The sequence below is a fragment of the Vanellus vanellus genome (genome assembly GCF_965231255.1).
Source record: "Vanellus vanellus genome assembly, chromosome: 1".
In the NCBI taxonomy this organism is placed as follows: Eukaryota; Metazoa; Chordata; class Aves; order Charadriiformes; family Charadriidae; genus Vanellus; species Vanellus vanellus.
Genome location: NC_138905.1, coordinates 41,236,905 through 41,255,331, shown reverse-complemented (window position 1 = coordinate 41,255,331; position 18,427 = coordinate 41,236,905). Strand labels below are relative to the sequence as shown.

At 39.1% G+C, this 18,427-nt stretch overlaps 1 protein-coding gene across 1 annotated transcript in view; it reads right to left on the bottom strand.

The window, feature by feature from the left end:
* Positions 1 to 3,019: 3,019 nt before the first annotated feature.
* TPH2 (tryptophan hydroxylase 2) overlaps positions 3,020 to 18,427 on the bottom strand; it is a gene marked incomplete at its 3' end in the record, with an annotated part of 51,022 nt that continues 35,614 nt past the window's right edge. The window contains exons 9-11 of the mRNA XM_082484305.1: positions 11,378 to 11,473; positions 3,284 to 3,417; positions 3,020 to 3,194 (exon numbers count right to left, since the gene is read on the bottom strand). Coding sequence (XP_082340431.1) covers positions 3,020 to 3,194; positions 3,284 to 3,417; positions 11,378 to 11,473 — 405 coding nt within the window. The remainder of the gene's footprint in view (positions 3,195 to 3,283; positions 3,418 to 11,377; positions 11,474 to 18,427) is intronic.

Here is an 18,427-nt window from a genome sequence, read left to right as displayed (position 1 = left end):
CTTCTAAACAGGTCTCAGAGTAGAGAGGGAAAATACAATATATTGCGTTAACACCTTCCCCACTCCATCCTCTCTACCGAACAAATGAAATGAAACGCATGAACCATGTCTTGGTTTGCAAATGAAACCTGGTATTTGTATTTGCTGCAATGTCTCGGTGTTGTTTTTCATTTTAGACTTTGCATGGTAGTAAACACTGCAATGCTTTACATTCATTAAGCTCGGGCCCATTTACTCCGTGCAGGCAAAGCAAGTACATATATCTCAGACCCATAAAGCATCAGTTCCGAATTACACAGGAAATAAATGAGCCTAAGCCAGAAGTCCAATTTCCAGAGTCCAGCTCACTAAAGCTAAACAACCACCTTAGATAAATACGGCCTATTTTAAATGAAACGTTAGTGTAATTTGATAACTGTCAATAATTCCCTCATTATGCCTAAATGAGCTTGTCATCCAAGGAGATTGCTGCATGGCTGATCTTAATTTGCTAATAAAAACCGCACACAAGAATTTCAGCTAAGCTGGAACTATTTGATTCATAAAAGTGCAATAGTGCACTTTTTAAAGCGTTCCTTCCCAGTCCTGGCTCCTCACTGGCTGAAGCCTAAAGCCAGTTTGCTCCGCAGCCTGTAAGAAGGCAGCTTTGCTATGCGAGAACAATGAGCAATAGTGTCTCTAAATCACTATTATTCCTTAGCCCATTATATTTAATTTATTTTTAATCATGTTGTATAATAGAAATAAAATCATTGGATTAAGCATATATCTAGCAGCAGGAGCCCATTATCCTTTGACAATGTTCTGTTTCATTGACACTATATCTTCATTGTAGACAGTTTCCTTGCCATCATTAGTCCTAAAATGACTATTGGATTTCAAGGGTTTCTCCCTAATCCATAATAAGATTTACTTGCTAACAGCACAAAACAAAACAAAGATATGCTTCTATTGTTTTACTACCGTGGAATTCTTATTTTAAGCTATTCAGAAAAGTCAAGAATAAATCCAGATATTGTAAGTATTTAAAGTTTTCCTGCCTAATTCTGATTCAAGGGAAAGCCTCAGTAACTTTGTAAGCTTTGGATCTTTGTTACTCATTGTGGCTTCATTTTACTTAAGCAAGCAGCAATATTTTGTCAGTTCTTGAACTAAGATCTACTATTCCTTGTGCAATGATTTTTTCAGACCAGTTAAAGCAAATCTCACTACAGTCCATTTTCACCAGCAAGGGCTATGAGAGGTTCATCAAATTCCACGGGAAGAAAGAGGGAGAAATTTCCATGCTGAGGTTGCCAGCAAGTCTTCTGTCATAAGTGCTAGCTAACAGAGTCAGGAAGTCAAAAAACTGATCCAGCATGCTGATCCCCATGGGATAATTCAACAGCAGTCACAGTTGAATCTAAAACTAAATTTTTCCACACCCTCTTAACAGCCAGATTAGAAGGCAGCAGGGACCATCCAAAGAAAAGAGCGTTTTCTGTTATCTCATAGTTATCTTTGAGGAGGTGGCAGATTTCCCTGTGAAAATTATCCTCATAGATTGCCACTTATTTAAAGATATGCTGGTACTATCAAGTGGTGCTCTTTTTATGCTGAAATTGCTAGCAACACTTAAGAGTATCTGCATGACTCTTTCAGCTGGGAGAGCAGCTTCAATAGATACCTATTTTCCATACGTGTAGACAAGCTATGACACTTTCACCCATACTGACATGATCCGCATAAGCCATGTGGTTTCCATTAAGAAAGGTCCATACAATATAGTCAACTCTCCATTATCTTGGCTAATAGGAGAATAGAATAATCCAGATAAAGGAAAGACATGCATAATTATTGCTTCCAGATAAGAGCCGGCTCAAATATTTCTGTACTGTGCTCCCCAGACAGAGCTTGCACTTCTGTCAGAGCTTTCTGACTTAGAGTTTATTAACTCAGGCATTACCTGCATCCATCTGGTACAAGCTAGGCAGCTTGGGTGTCTCTATGATTTAATCACCCCACAAGTAATTTACTAACTGATAATCGTCTTGGCTATAATTGAATAACAGCTTCCATATTCACCCTTTTGTAAGCGCTGATACTGATACAGCGTAGACCCATTCATGCATGGCCATGTCAAGGTTGAATGTGGCATAATGAGGAAAGGCAAATTATGCATGAAACGCAAGAGGAGTACATTCAAAAGACAAGGGAATGAGGAAGGCACACAATGATGTAGAAGGGCTTTATATTCACATCTAACAACCCAGAATTAACACAAACATTTCCTCTCTTATTCCCAGATAGCCCTCGCAGAGGAAGGATGGTCAGGACTGTCGCAGGTAACACATGCATGAACCAGAACTACCCTTCTGCATGAATTGTCAGAGGTGGTTTGCTTTTTTTTATTGTGTTGTAATTAGTCAGCCACATTGAACATTTGTCAGTTGTGAGTTCTCATAATCTGTAATCTCCACAGACCTTTTAGTACTGATACACAGCCTTCCTGATCTCAGCACTGGTATATAAATTGTATTGTTCAGTCACAAGAGACACTCGGTTCCATTACAGATACATGGGCAAAACATTGTCTTCACCACCAGAGAAAGAAATACAGATTCTCTTACAAAGAAAATGAAAATGTTGCAAATAACTTTTTCTGGATTCTTATGGGAGGAAAGGCATTATAAAGAAATAGACTCAAACTTAATGAAATCAGCAACACCATTTCTTATACATTGAACTGAATCATCTTATGGAAAACAAACCATTACTAGGCAAGTTTTTAATGGTGTACTTGTACATGACATCATGCTGAGGAATTGATGATTATATTCTGCCACATTCCACATTGTGTTTACAAATTAGCATTGCCTTGGTTTGTCTGCACATTACAATTAGAGCTACACAATGATGCAAGCCACAGGTCAAGCCGCAAAGGGAAAACTGATGGGTTTGAGAAGTTAGCCATATCATGTGATGTTACTACACTGGCTACAGAAAAAGCAGCTGACAGCAAATCACAGTGCCACACATATCAAATCCCTAAATATCTGTTCATTTTGCTTAAAGCATCGCATACAGTGTTTAGATCGCTGCGGAGGTCTTGGACGACATTTTCTATACTCCTGGTATCCTTCAGAATCTCAATGCTTTGCGTATATGGATTGAAATACACAGAGAAGGGACGATTGATCGATTTGGCAAAGTCCCTGAAAGAAAAAAAGAAAATTAACACCTCTTTTTTTTCAACCACTAAAGAAGAGAAAATTAGATTTTTGAGTCAAGGGAAATAATTTACCTCATCTTTTCTTTAGCTTCTTCAAAACTCTCTGAAACAAAGTAAGCTTCCTGGAAGGTAGTGATAAGGCATTCTTGCAAACAGGTTGTCTTTGGATCGAATGTTTTCACATTGGCCTTGTCAGATAGAGCATGCTGCAAAATACACCACGGGATCTGTTAAACCATACTTTGATACTGCTGTCTGTCTATGCAACTGTTCACATATACACCTTTTATATCACTGTGCTGTATGTTTTCCATTAGTTGGTAGCCTCTCTTGTTTTACATACGGTGGATTTTCAGTTTGAACAGAATAAATCATTTATTACTTATAAAAGCTCTTTTTATGAGAATAACTTTTTCCAAAAAAAATAATTTTTAAAATAATAACGAGGAGATTAGAAATACACCTGCCACGTAGGCATGCAGAGTTAAATCTTCAGCTGGAAATGGGAAAGTCATCTGACCAAACCATTCGTATAATCTGTGCTTTACATTTTCAGGCCAAAATCATATACTATTTTCTTGACACTGAGTTCAAGAGTGAAACTACAGATCTGAAAACCCTTTAATAATGCCCATGCGTGCTGATGAAATGCATTAACATGTACACCTGAACAATAATGTTCCATATAGTACTGCAAGCAAAAAATAACTAAACAAACAGGCATAGATAAGTACAGAGCAGACAATGGGCAGATGAGGCATCAAACGCTGCTACCCAGAGATTTCTGACTAAACTTTCTCTTTATGTGACTGGCACCAGCCACTAGAAAGGACACAGAGGTTTCAAAACTGAAAACTGGGTACTGAGACATGTTCTGACACAATCTTTTTCTAGCTCCTCTTTCCACTTGAATACTTGTGTTACCCTTTTGGATCTACCCAAACTTTTACAGCACCCGTTATTTTCATTCTCAGTGCTCTACACAGAAGTACAAGGTAAGGAAGGAGAGCATTTTTAGGTCAACTTTCAACCTCCTTTAGTTCCCTAATATCTATCCATAGTGAAGACGTGCATGAAAAGCACAGAGAAATGACAGGGAGGGAACAGATCCCTGAGGTCTGAAGGTGTCTCATTTCTATACTTTCTTTCTGCAGGGACATTTTTTATAGCAGAGTAAGGTATTAACCTTAAGGTATTCACCACACCTTTTATCCGAGCTCTTGCTTACGCTTATTCCTAAATCCCTGTGAAAGGCTCTGAAAATACCACACTAGCTCTCAACCTGCAGTCTCCAAATAACAGGACATAAAACTAGAACAAGAACCTCTTCCTCCCACCTTCTCTCTCTCCAAAAATAAATACATGAAAAATTAATGCATGGAATCTTAAAATGTCAGGGAATTAACTTTCTTTAGTACATATATTTTTTCCTTCTCACAAGGTTTGCTGTTTCTAGCCAGCCATCAGTTAAACAGCTTTGAAAACAAAAATAAAAAATGGTCTGTCTTAACCAGCATCCTCTTCTAAATGGATTGCAGGAACAGGCTCACCTTATTTGGCCCCTGTCTATATCCCTGTTGTCACTTTCTCCTCGCAGAGCATGATGTGGTTGAGTGCCTGTGAATTTAGGCCTTTACTTCCTTCTATTGAAATGAATTTGTTTTTCTTGACTGGGAATTGTAATAGGCTCCCTGGGAGGTTAACTATAGATAAAAACATCTCCTCTTAAGGTGCCTTTGTACTTCCAGGTGAGACTCGATGCCTCAAAGATCTAAAGCACAAAATTTTAAAACTCTGAATGGACTGAGTGAAGCCCCATGCAGGGAATCAAAAGAGTGACACAGGCCACATTTACTTAGGATCTGAATCAGTAGGTGACCACTTCTGGCTCACTGATTCTTTCCTGTACTGTTACAGCTTCAACAGAAAGGGTGACAGTGTTGTCCTCTCCTCTTCTCCTCCACTCACTAATGACCTCTGCTGGGCAAGGCCTACTCCTTGTGATCAAAGCCATCAGAGACAAGAAGAGATTCAGCCCATGGCTTCTACATCATGAACAACTGCTCTAATCGCTGAGCCTTAATTTCATAAAAGGGGCAAGTTTAAATAGAAGCAAAAGCTAATTCTTTATCACAGTGGATGTCCTCTGAGAAAGCCTTTCTGGTTACTCTCCTCAGATTATCTATACAAAATGACTCCTACTTTCTGGATTCCAGTTTAGTTTATCATGAGCAGAGCTTCTGCTGCTGCTTCACAAAGCAACTCAGCAGAGACTGGAACATGCAGATACCAAGAAACACACAACCTGGAAACAGACGGTAAAGAATTCAGACATGCCTTCAAAGTTAGGTGACAGCTGATCAGTTATTCTTAGGATTGCAGTTTGAGAATTAAGTACCTAAATTCTAATGAATTTCCATCCAAGATATCTATCTCCCTTCTAGGATATGGTCTTTTGGCTCTTGGATCAAGTAGGCATTGTCACGGGAAACATCTCTGCAAATCTGGATGGCATTTTCAAATTCTGTAGCCTGGCATCTGTAACGTCTGCTATTGGGTTGATATGCTGACACCAGCAATGCCAGAGTTCAGCAACTGAATTGAGCCTGTAGACAAATTTTCAGACAGATCATAAACTGTCTAGTGTGAACTAGGATGGTCAGGACACTGACTCAAAGCCGAACTAGTTTTTTTCAGAAACATTACAGTGCTCTCAAATGTTGGTCCTTGGCACTCTCAACATTATAAAGTACAGAATCTCAATGAAAAACTTCATCTGGTAAGTCCAAAAGCTTTCAAGCTCAGGCCTGGTTTTTTTTGTTTGTTTTGTTTTTTTTTTTTTAATGAATGCTATTCACTTATGTTTTGGCTGGACATTTAGTTCTTCAGTGAAGTCAAATGAGTAAGTATCCAATACGGATTTCTCCATCAGAAACCTCTTCAGTTATCCACCTCCAATGAGATGTCAAAGCTAACAATCAGATGGAAAATTGCTCTTGGTCAAATAGAGCATCTTACCATCTTGTGGATTTGTGATAACTCTCTAATGCGCATTCATACAAATTGCACTGCTTACGCTCATACAGCTATTGGTGATACTCCTTCAGTTCAAGCAATAAGAGTCTGGAGTGAAACTTCCAAATGAATCATCACTGACTCCCAGGAAAATCAGCAGTATCAGACAGCTGGACAGCTTAAGAATTAGGCAACTACCCATACTGGAAATAAACATAACACTAAAGAAATGCTTCCACTCCCTGCTAGATCATAGGTTAAGAGAGTGATTGAGCTACCTAACCACAGGTCTCTAGGGCCTAGGATGTCTGATGCATATGTACAGGGATGGAAGATATAGCACAGGGCCTAAAGATGACTTACACCTTTCTGGAGTGGCAACTGGGGAGTTGGTCAGATATACTAGGGCATAGAATCATGGAACCATAGAACAGTTTGGATTGGAAGGGACCTTTAAAGGTCACCTAGTCCAACCCCCCTTCAATAAGCAGGGACATCTTCAACTAGATCAGGTTGCTCAGAGCCCCGTCCAACCTGACGTTGAGTGTTTCCAGGGATGGGGCATCTACCACCCCCCTGGGCAACCTGTTCCAGTGTTTCACTACCCTCATTGTAAAAAAATTCTTCCTTATATCTAGTCTAAATCTACCTTCTTTTAGTATAAGACCATTACCCTTTTGTCCTATCACAACAGGCCCTGCTAAAAAGTTTGTCCACATCTATCTGATAAGCACCTTTTAAGTACTGAAAGGCCACAATAAGGTCTCCCTGGAGCCTCCTCTTCTCCAGGCTGAATAACTCTCTCAGCCTTTCTTCACAAGAGAGGCACACCATCCCTCTGATCATTTTTGCGGCCCTCATCTAGACCCGCTGCAACAGGTCCATGTCTTTGCTGTGCTGAGGGCCCCAGAGCTGGATGCAGTACTCCAGGTGGGGTCTCAGCAGAGCAGAGTAGAGGGGCAGAATCACCTCCGTTGACCTTCTGGCCATGCTTTTCTTGATGTAGACCAGGGTACAGTTGGCCTTCTGGGCTGCAAGAGCACATTGTCGGCTCATGTTGAGCTTTTCATCCACCAGTACCCCCAAGCCCTTCTCGGCAGGGCTGCTCTCAATCCCTTTGTCCCCCAGCCTGAATTGATTACCATGGGTTGCCCTGACCCAGGTGCAGGACCCTGCACTTGGCCTCGTTGAACCTGATCAGGTTCACACAGGCCCGCTTCTTGAGCTTGTCCAAGTCCCTCTGGATGGCACCTCGTCTGTCAGGCACATTAACCCCACCACTCAGCTTGGTGTCTTCTGCAAACTTGCTGAGCATGCATCTCAAATGGCACCAGGCATTTACACTGAGCAACCATGAATCATTTCTTAAGTGACCACTATCACTGACACATGAAAAAAGAGCTTGGTCTTGTAATTTCTCCCTCGAGTATAAAAAATGGAGTGTAATAATACAACTTGGAACTTTTCAGTTTCACAAAAAAAAAAAACCAAACAACCCAAAAAAACAAACCAAAAAGCAAAATCTTCAGCAAGCAAGGGGAAAACTTGAGATGAGTTATAAATATTGCACTGTCTGAGGAGTATGGGACAGCAGAATAAGAACAGAGGTGAGAAGTTGCCTGTGTGCTGGTACTTATTTTATAGCCTTGTTATTCTGTGAGAGAACACAAAGTCTTGGAAAACCTGTTCTTAAACGTTTTTCTGCTTATCTATAACATATGACACTTTCAGATTTGTGACCTGATTTTACCATAAATTTTTGATGTTATCAGTATAATTTTCTATATTGGAAAAGCCACTCTATTTAAAAAAGGCATTAAAATGAGCATCTGGGATCTAGGAGTTGTTTTCTCCATCATCTTCATCCTCTTCAAAAAACAGAACCAAAAACTGTATTTGAATCTTTTGGTTATAAAGGCTAGTGTTGCCTCTTCTATACATAAACTATCATTAAAAAAACACATGACTGGATATTGTATTTGACTTAAAAAAATCTATACAGAAAGATTTGAAGTCTACCTCTGTTAAATATAGAAGCATATAACAAAGATATAAGACTTGATCTACAGCCAACTGAAGTTGATACGAAACTCCTTTAATGAAAGAGTTCAAGAGAGCATGATACAAAGTAAATGGATTAAAGTTTCCAGAGACATTTGGACTGCCTTTTAGAAATAGTTTTAATAATTGAAATGTACATTATTTCTGCCTTATCTCTAAGCCCCAAATATATACTGTGTAATAGCGTTAGCTAGAGTTAACCTGACTATATTAGGCAGAACATTTTATAACTACTTACTGTATTATTCGCTTCCCCCCAGGCTTCATTTTTAATCTTCTCTTTCTCCTTATTTGTTGTGCTTTTAATTTTTTTTTTTGCTTGATGCTTTCATAGCATGCACATCAGGAGTTTCATTTTTCAGTATCCAAAATTCAAATTCTAAATACTGAATGGGGGAAAAAAAAAACTTGAAGGGAATCCTATGTTGATAGGCTGATGCCCAATTTCTCTAGCTTTTATAGTTCTTTTTTTGCTAAAGCTGTTGACCAGATTTGCAGAGTGGAGCACTGTAATATAGAAATAGGGATGACAGAACAAGCCATTCACTCATCTGAAAGGCCCAAATACTGCTGTCCACTTCTACCCTGCAAATAGTACGACTCACTTATTTCTAGAAATTTCTAGAAATTATACATAAAATTGGCCATCGTTTTGTTTTCTGTGAATACAGTTGCATTGAAAAGAGAGCTGACAAGGAGGGCAACTGCAGAAAGACTTTTCTTCTTGCTGACAAAAGCATATTAATATCAAATGCCTGAAAAGTCAAGGTAGAAAAAACAACATTGAAACAAGATCTACTTTCCTAGTGATAAGGATAAATAACTATTTGAACTTCTTCACAGAAGGGCCTACGGGCCCACAATAGCTGCTGTCTTAAGAACAGCAGTAGTTATTTCTGAAAGGACTTCTTCACTCTGACTCCTATGAGAAGTATGGGGGTTGCACACATGAGGGTCAGACTTCATGGCCATGCAATCTGAGTCTCCTATTCATCCCCACTCACCACAGAAATAGCCAGTATTGTTCTCAGAATTTTCAGAGAAATTGCTGCCATCCATTAGGATTTCAGTTACAATCAGGATATTGATATCATCCAGATCTCAACTACAATCTATTATATTAGCTTTATCTTTCAGACACCTTCAGGTCAAGGAAGAAATTTTCCCTCCCAATAGGTGCTAGGAGATAAGGGTGGAGGTAAGGCAGGCTGCTTTCCCAGGAAACATCAGAGACTGGCAATGGCTTGATGCAAGGAACCAATGCCATGGGTGCCCAGACATCCTCCTTCCTAAGCACCTGCCTGATGTATCCTGTTGACAAGAGGCACACTCACTGCCATGTTTCTGGTCTAGAAAGAGCTTCTCCCATGGTCACATTATCAGAAAACTTAGCAGGTTTTTTTTTCCTTAATTTTACTTTCTTTTCTACCCTGGAGCACAGTCCCACAAAGACTTTCCGGACATTTTTCACCTAATCAGTTCCTTCATGGAGACTATGGCTATTAGTGGTATGGTGCTGTTCTGTGCCTGCAGCACACAAGTGCTTAGTCTCTCAATAACTGAAATGTCTAACTATGCTTGGTATATGCAAGATCTGGTGAAATTTAATAGCTTGTGATACACAAGAGGTCAAACCAGACGATCTAATAGTCCCTTCTGGCTTCACATCTATGAAATATATATGTAGTGTAATAGAAAAGTGTATAATATTATTGATTTATGGCAAAATTATTATGATATATGGCCATACCTTTGAAGCAGATCAATATAGTCCATTAATGTGCACATTATTTAATTTTTACTGTTGCTTTTCAAAAGGACTATTCTTTGCATTTATACTCTGAGATTACTGTTGAGTGAAGAACACAGACTTAGGATCACAAACGTGTGGTAACAAAATATGCACACTTGACAAGAATAATGTGTTTGTTTATGACAATGATGGCAGAAGATTTATTATGTTCTTGACTATTCATTTCCCTGCTTTTATGCCCTTAGATTTTGTAAATTATGTGATAGGTATTTTCAGGGTCATCACCTAATGACCGTAACTGTTAGTTTAAATAAAAGGCCTGACTCTCTGCGGAACCCTGCACAGAGTTTAGGGCTCAGCACTGCATGTTGTTGAGCCAGAGGAAAACAAGTGGGACAGGTTCATCTCTTTGCGTTCAACCACTTTTTGAACTGTGGGTATAAAACATTGCCAGGCTGATACAGGATGCTTCTGTGGCTGAAGTATACACTGAACTTAGAGCATCGGTAATGCAGTCAAAGAAAACATATTGGAGAAAGTAATTTTCTTCGACCTTTCTTTCTATTAATGAAAGAATAGCAATTTGACTAACGAGATGCACCATGAACACTCTCAGTTACAGGTGAAACAAACTACAAAAAAGAGACTGAGATGCTTCTATTAAACTGCCAGGTAGCTCACTGAAAGCCAGCCCAGGAGGGTGGGAAGATGTTTAAACAAAATAAACAGCAGATATATTGCAAAACAGTTTGTAAATACTATTCTGTATACGCTTTCTAAAACCAAATGTTTACCTGAAAAGCCAGAAAGAGTTCATTTGGGTCCCAGAACATAGTACTCCTCGCTCTCCTTCCCCTTCCCTCCCATCTTCCCAACAGAGAAAAGTATTATGTCCCAAAATACTACACTTGTAACAAAATAATACCTTTTGCTTGTTCCTGTTTTCATTACAGGCGTTCCTGTTTACATTACAGGCGTAAAAAGAGGCAATAAATGATCTGCTACAGCTACTCACATCGTGCAAGGTTAAACACTTACACCTTTACAAGAATAGGGCTCTGTGTACTGTCACATAGGCATGTACTTCAAGTCTAGCATTCAAACAGAAAAAACTTTTGTCGTTTATAGTTGCTTTGGTACTTCAATCCTTACAAATCCATTTCATGCTTCAAGTGCCAGCTGATATGTCAAACAAAGCTTTTAGGTCAATATCACATTTTTAAAGTAAGCTTTGTATCTTGTGAACTTTAACTGTTATTTGAAAGTCAACATATTTACATACAACTATTATTTTGTTAAGATTAAAAGAAAGTTGATTCTGCTTTAAGGGTACATACCTTTAATTCGCCAATAGAAGACAGAAGTCCTGCTCCATAAGCACGTAGTTGTCCTTCTTGCTTGCAAAGGCCAAATTCAATCGTAAAAAAATAGCACTGTAAAAATATACAGATACATATAGTGCAGTTGCAAACAGGCACTTCAGCCATGACAGTTGGTAGCATATCCACTTGATTGCCCCTCTTCTTCAGAATTTCATGTCTTTAATATAAATTCAGATAAAGTATGTTAGTACTTCTAAGTACTTTAAATGTCATGTTCTGCAGTAAGGGAGCTTTGCACAAAAATGTGAGATTCTGCTTTTTTTCTGGGCACCGAAGCAGTTCACAGGAATGGCCAGTTAGGAACAGAGAAGCAAGTTCATTTAGATATCAAAGGACCCGATAGTAATTTGCAGAGATTTTTGAAACTTTCTGAAATGAATGAGGTGCCTTAAAATAAAATCCTACAAGGTAGTTGGTCTGCCTGTCTAGGAACCTCTGAAGATCTCTGAGATCTAGTTCAGAGCACTCAGCTGTAAACTCAAGCTCATGCCACTTTAAAGTCTGACACGTATTTAAGTGCTGTCTTGAGTTAGAATTAACTTACTTTTATGTATGTGCTTAAGAGCCTTCTTGACCCAAGGCCCTAGTCTTCACTAGATCTTACTCTGTCACACATGAAGAACCAATATGTCACTTGGCTTCTTAAATTACAGAAAGAAAATTACAGTCAACTGAGTTCACTTGACCAATCCATTACAATTGTTCTTTAGGCCAGGTAACATATCTGAGCTGTAAAACCGATGAGAAGCTGTGAAATAGATGTGCTAAATCAGCATAATAGCATAACTATATCTAACTTTGCTGTATCCACCCAACAAAGTTGTACATTAGGAAGCACAGATAGCCAGCCCACTGTCCACTAAATGCAAAATACGACAGTCACTTCTGCTCCTATGGTACTGTGTTTTAGTTTGGTTTTGTTATGACACATCAAGATTGCTTTTTGATGTTAGATCAAACAGATGAGATTAAGCTAATAACTATGTCTAATAGTTATTATAACTACATATATATAACTGTCTAATAATTATGAAGTTTTTAAGAAGTTGATTTCTAACTTATACAAAAATACTGCGTACGTATATATACACACACATACCTATATATGTGTGTTTATTACATTATCTGCCAATTTCAGGTTTTGTGCAAAAGGACACAACTCCACTGAACCTGCCTATGATTTACATGTTTTTGCAGGAAATAGGAATTTAGAATAAGAAACAACTCCATATTTAGTACTAAACCTTAAGTTTTTCTGAGTGACTTGAGAATGGATCCTAACACAATGGGTTTTTTTGTCCATTTCCTCCTTAAAATCCTGACTCTTCCAGGTTGAGTACCATACTAAATGCACAAAAGCAGAAATTAACAGCTCTTTTAAGTTCAACAAATGTTTAGAAATTGAGAAATGACTCATTTCTCTGCCTCTCATAAAAGTTCCTTGTAGAGCTAGTGATTCATGCAGCATGGCACTATGTAGAAGGGTGTAATAAAAAAGAATAAAAACATGAGCCCTGTGTCTGATCCAAACCTGCTAAGTCAGCTGGGAAGAAGGAAAGGTTGTAGTGACTTCAAACGTCTTCAGTCAGATTCCATCACAGCAGTGAAAGGCACAGATATCCACAAGAGGAGGTAAAAGCACAACATAGTCAAACAAACAAACAAAAAATTCGAAGTTCCACCTCTGGCTTTGCTATTGACTTGGATAAACCAAGCTGGCATACAATTTTTCATTAGATGCAATGAGCTGATGTCACCACTTAGAGGAAGGCCAAGACAACTGCTTTCCAAAAGAGACATCTCAGGAACAAACAGTCAAATACACAAAATGACAAAGGCATCACTGTAGGAACAATGAGTGAAGCTGAGACCTACCACCAAGAAGAGTACAAACTCAGCTTCCCTGCCTAAATATTTTGCTAGAAAAACCTTCAGGAGGCTACAGTCCTGGTTCTGTCCCTGCTGCCACTGTCAGCAATGAACCACTCAGCTTCACACTTAAATACCACCAACATCTTTGAATTTGCCCCCTCAACTCTCTTAAGACAATCCATATGTTAGTAGTTCTTATGCTCTTGAACATGAACATCCCAACAGATACACAGCAGGACTGGGCTCCCGAAAAAACACAGCTATCACAATAATTTTCACTCTTAAAACCAACAACAGCTAAAATGGGGGGTCTGGTGTTTGCTTGTTACAGATCTGTAACAGCAGCCATGACTCTGTCCCCATATGTGGGACACCTTTACTATAGACCTTCTGCAGGCTGAGGAAGACCAAACCAATGTCATGCTGCTCCCAGGAGAATGCCCACCCAGCAATCTATAAGGCCAGTGGAGGGAAGGAAGAGAAACGCTCTCCACTTCCTTGAGGATGTGCACCCACAGCGAAGGAAGGGGCAGAAGGCAGAGAGCTAACACTGGCATGGGAGAGAGCAATCCCTGCTGCCCAGCAGGTACGGATTTCAGAAGACAGAGGGAGACCTCGATTTCACTTCCTCCTTGGTGGACAGACAACGCACAAAGAGGGAGCTCTTTTACTTAAGTTGAAAAATAATAATAATTATTATTATTATTGTTGTTGTTGTTTTGTTGTTGTTGTTGTTGTTGTTGTTGTTATTATTATTATAATAAAAGGGAGCCATGTTGACGAGCCAACACTTGCTGGTGAAAGCCTGTCTTCAGTGTTGATAAGACTTACACTCTCAGTGTAACTAACTCAAATAAAATGCATACCAAAATGACCAGATGATAAAATATGTCTGCCTACTACTAACTTGTGGCATTAAGCTATCACATTAAGAAAAGCCCTTCAAATGAAAAGCTGATTTTTTGATAAATTTGCCAGATGCAACAACTACAACTTCTGCATTTAAGAGAGCTCTGCCTAGCTAAGAAAATGAGATAGCTCACCCAATGCTGCCATCTTCAGATCATTATTCAGCAATACGCGACTCCCCGCACCCTCCCACTCAGACAGACACGCAGAGGCAGCTCCATGCATTACCAGACTCCCCAGGCTTTGGCAAGCTGTGCTCTCAAGTCTACAAGCAGGGAGGCATACAGATAAGGAGGTTAAATATTAACTATACAGAGACACTTTTTATAGACCAGACACATAAATACACACTATACGCCTCTCTTTGTAACCTGCACTGACTGTGGTACTCTATATTATCCAGCATAATTGCACTGGAGTGGGAATGACTGAACAAAGAGATAGCTGTTGAGATGAATAAATTTTTTAAACTCTCACGTGAAGGCAAACAGCTGATTATTACATTGTTGTTACATGTAGGCTGGTGAATGCAAGCACAAATGGGGTCACACAGGCTCTCGCGTTCTGATTTCACATCTTGGACCTGTCCCTGGCATACTCCCCAGCCTGCGGCCCCAGACACTTGCAATTGTTACTTCCAGTTCCACCTCATCTTTGGGGTGAAGTGTGGCTTTGCTACAACCTATAGGTAGGCTCTTGAAGTAGGCAAGGTCCCTTTCCACGTTGTATAAATTTTGTAGTTCTTGGAAGAGTCTCCACTAAAATGACACTCCATTAGCCAAATTAGCAAAATAAAATGAAGAATCAAAGGGCCAAATGAAGGATTAAAAATAATTTTTAAACCAAGAGACATCAATGTAATAATCAAGACTGTGCCAGGAACACAAGACAGTGTACAATATGATTTTAACTTATCTCTCCTATTTAACCAAAGTATATGAAAGACACTTTACAGTCACACTAATGAAACACCGTCTACATGGGTTTGAAATTACTAATAGATCCATGGAAGAAAATCCTATTAAGGGCTATTAAATACTAATATATCAGATCTCTTCCTTCAGAGTCCCTGAATCAAAAGTCAATGGCAACTAAAGCAGTATATCAGGAAAATGTCACCACCATATGGCTTTAGACCTACACTGTTCTTCAGATGTCTGCAATTTGCTAGGGTCAGAGACATATACTGGCCTGGCTCAGTATATGTGTGACTGTAAGACTCAGATCAGTTGTCCTACTATTGACAGGAAAGATCAAGCCCTGGCAAACTCCAAGCCTAGTTTCCAAGGTAAACGCAACATCTATTCTTCATGTTCAGGTACTGTACTGCCTTATAAACTGGACTACCAAAAAAAAAAAAGAAAAAAATCAGTGACAACTATGACAGCTAATAATAAAAAAAAAAACAAACAAAACAAAACAAAACAAAAAACTGTTAGTCAAGGGTGTTTAAAAATTTGCAAAGGCAGGAAAAAAGGTCTGATAAGCTCAACTCTCCTGATCTGGCTGGTTTCTAAGGCTTTGAAAATCACTCTTCAAATCACATCATTTTGCATTTGGGAATCTCCCTCCCGGGACCTGTGTCGGGTGCTAACGTCACAGAGTCAGTACTTCAAAACCTGACTTGTTCATAAAAAGGCCTTTCAAGCCATTCCACTTCACTTAGTTTTCTTATGGTATAGCTTAGAGACCGATATTTGTGTTCACTTGGCAATTTTGAGCATGATGTAGAACCTCAGATTTTATCAGTTCTCTAAAAGTACCTTGTAAAGATGTCAGGATGAGCCCTGAGAACACCAACCGTGTCACTTGCACTCCCTGTTGCAAGGGGGAAGAAGGAAGGATAGAGCAACTGCATGACTGCAACCCTAGCACATGGACAGGAATATACAGGTATTGCTAATGGGATGGGGCTACAGCCCCAGGCTGACACACAGTAGCACAAACAATTACTTCATATACATATATAAAATTAGTTGCAATGAAGACAATAGAACTACTAATGTGTGTACATACTTGCAAGACTAGTGACAAATAAATAACCTTAAGAAAACATCCTGACAACCTTTGAACTGGATTTATTATTTCAAAGGATATTTGAATGGACCACTCATAATTATGATGTCTGTGATATGTTCACAATATGCAAAGATTAATTCCTTTTTCTTTAGAAGAGAAGGAAACCTTTGATATTTTAACTCTAAAATAATTCACCTAGAGATTAAATCTCTCATATAGTTTTAATTACCTTGTAAGAAGATAGTTATATACAACTGTAAGACTTTCAAAAATCCCATTGTTTGAAATTAATCCTAAGAATTAATGAAGTAAAGGTGTGGCTTTACCCCCTGTAAAAAGTTGCTCAAATTGCAAGCAAATATTGATTCAGGGATATCAGTGACTCCGTTTGTGCTTTCTTTCTTCATTCTGAACTGGTGCAAACAAATTTGTGAATAGTTGCTTATTTTTCAGTCTCAGAGATATCAATAGTCACCAAAAAAAAAAAAAAACAGCTGGCATTTCACATTTGACTGAATTATTCAAAATTCACAGTCTGTTGAGTAGTATCAAGAATGCTCCACTACAAGAAACAGACAGATATAACACAGGTAACCCAGGCAACTAGCCAGTACAGCCCAATGCTGGAGTCCAAACATCAAGCAATCCCAGCTATTTGACAGCTATTCATGTGAGAACATTATTGAGTAGAAATGCAGGGAGATTTCTGAACAATAAATAAATCTCATGATGAGCTTAGGAATAGATCAAAAGCAGAAAAGATGTAAAATTCAATGGCTAAGTCTTTCATTATAGATGATTCACCTACCTCCAACAAAAGTAGTGACCCTATTCACAGCCAACAGCATTTCTAAATAAGAAAACAAATTTTAATTTTTCAGAGTTACCTTCCTGAAGTATTTTGTTTAGTCTGCCACTTTGAAATATATTTAGGCTCACTGAAATGAGGTTCCCTTCGGGGATTTCAAAGTGTATATATTCAACAATACTCTCCTTTTTCCCCCCTCTGACTGCTTTGCATTCAGACTTTTCACTAAGGGTGAAAGCTTGGAACAATCTCTTTATAAGCAGAAGTTTGAGTAGATGTGGTGCCGCTCATTAGAGCACTCGGGGATAGACGAACACCAGCCTTTGCATTTCTGTTGACAGTCGTTAGCACACAGTATCACTACATGCAAATTCCTCTAATGAAGAGGCTTGGCATGCTCGGAGGAAGCACGCACTATAGTGAGCACAGTGGGGCTTAACCCCTTGTGAATACTTTGAAATTATATGTTTCTTTTTCAGGAGTTTCTGGAGAAAAACCTCATAATGGTAGCCAAAACAAAATTATCATCCTGAGTTTGTGAGGAAGCAGAAAATGTAGCTCAAGCAATGCAACGCTACAGTGGTATCAGCAAGGAGGTAATTCTGTAACTCCAACACTGGGGAGCCCAGCCCAGTCAAGACAACATGTATGGCAGTTGCCTAACTTGCAGATACAATCCATTTTCTGGAATAAGATCTGGAGGACAGTCCTACTAACACCTTTGTGACTCTTGAGAGGATGTGTCATTCTCATATGAAGGAGGCCCTCTTGCTACTCTAAAGAGCGGGCAGACAGAATAGATGACGAAACAATTCTGGGATCTTTTTGCTGCTGCCACTCCAAAAGAAGTTATTTCCCACAGAGTTGGAACCACTGGATATCCCACTCCATGTCTGAATTACTCTTAAATAATCTGAATCTAGGCTTGTTCTGCACAAAGATGATGTCTGTCCACCTCTCTCATTTTATCTCAAGTCCTTGGAGACCCTTGGAGCTGCAGAATCAGGAACCTCAACACTTAAGCAGAAAGCCTTTCTGTGTAAAAGGCCGGTGTTTCTTGGCAAGGCAGCAATTCCTCTCCACCAAAGCTAGTGGTCATGGAGACGATGAGAAAAATCAGTCCCACAAAAGCACGCTTGCCTCAACTTGCTCAACACTGTCAGGGAAACAACTCCTAGTTTTTTCAACATAATTAACTAATAGTGATGAAGCTTAATATGCAGCTAAGGAGATGAGACCATTGAAACTACGAACTGCTGCTTAGATCATTTGTTAAACATAAGGCACTGAAGCCCCAATGCTTTACCCTTCCTATTTCCCCTTCCCTATCATTTGACTCTTATCTTGAACAACTTCTAAAACCAGGGGTTTTAAGGTTTATTAATTTCATATGGAGT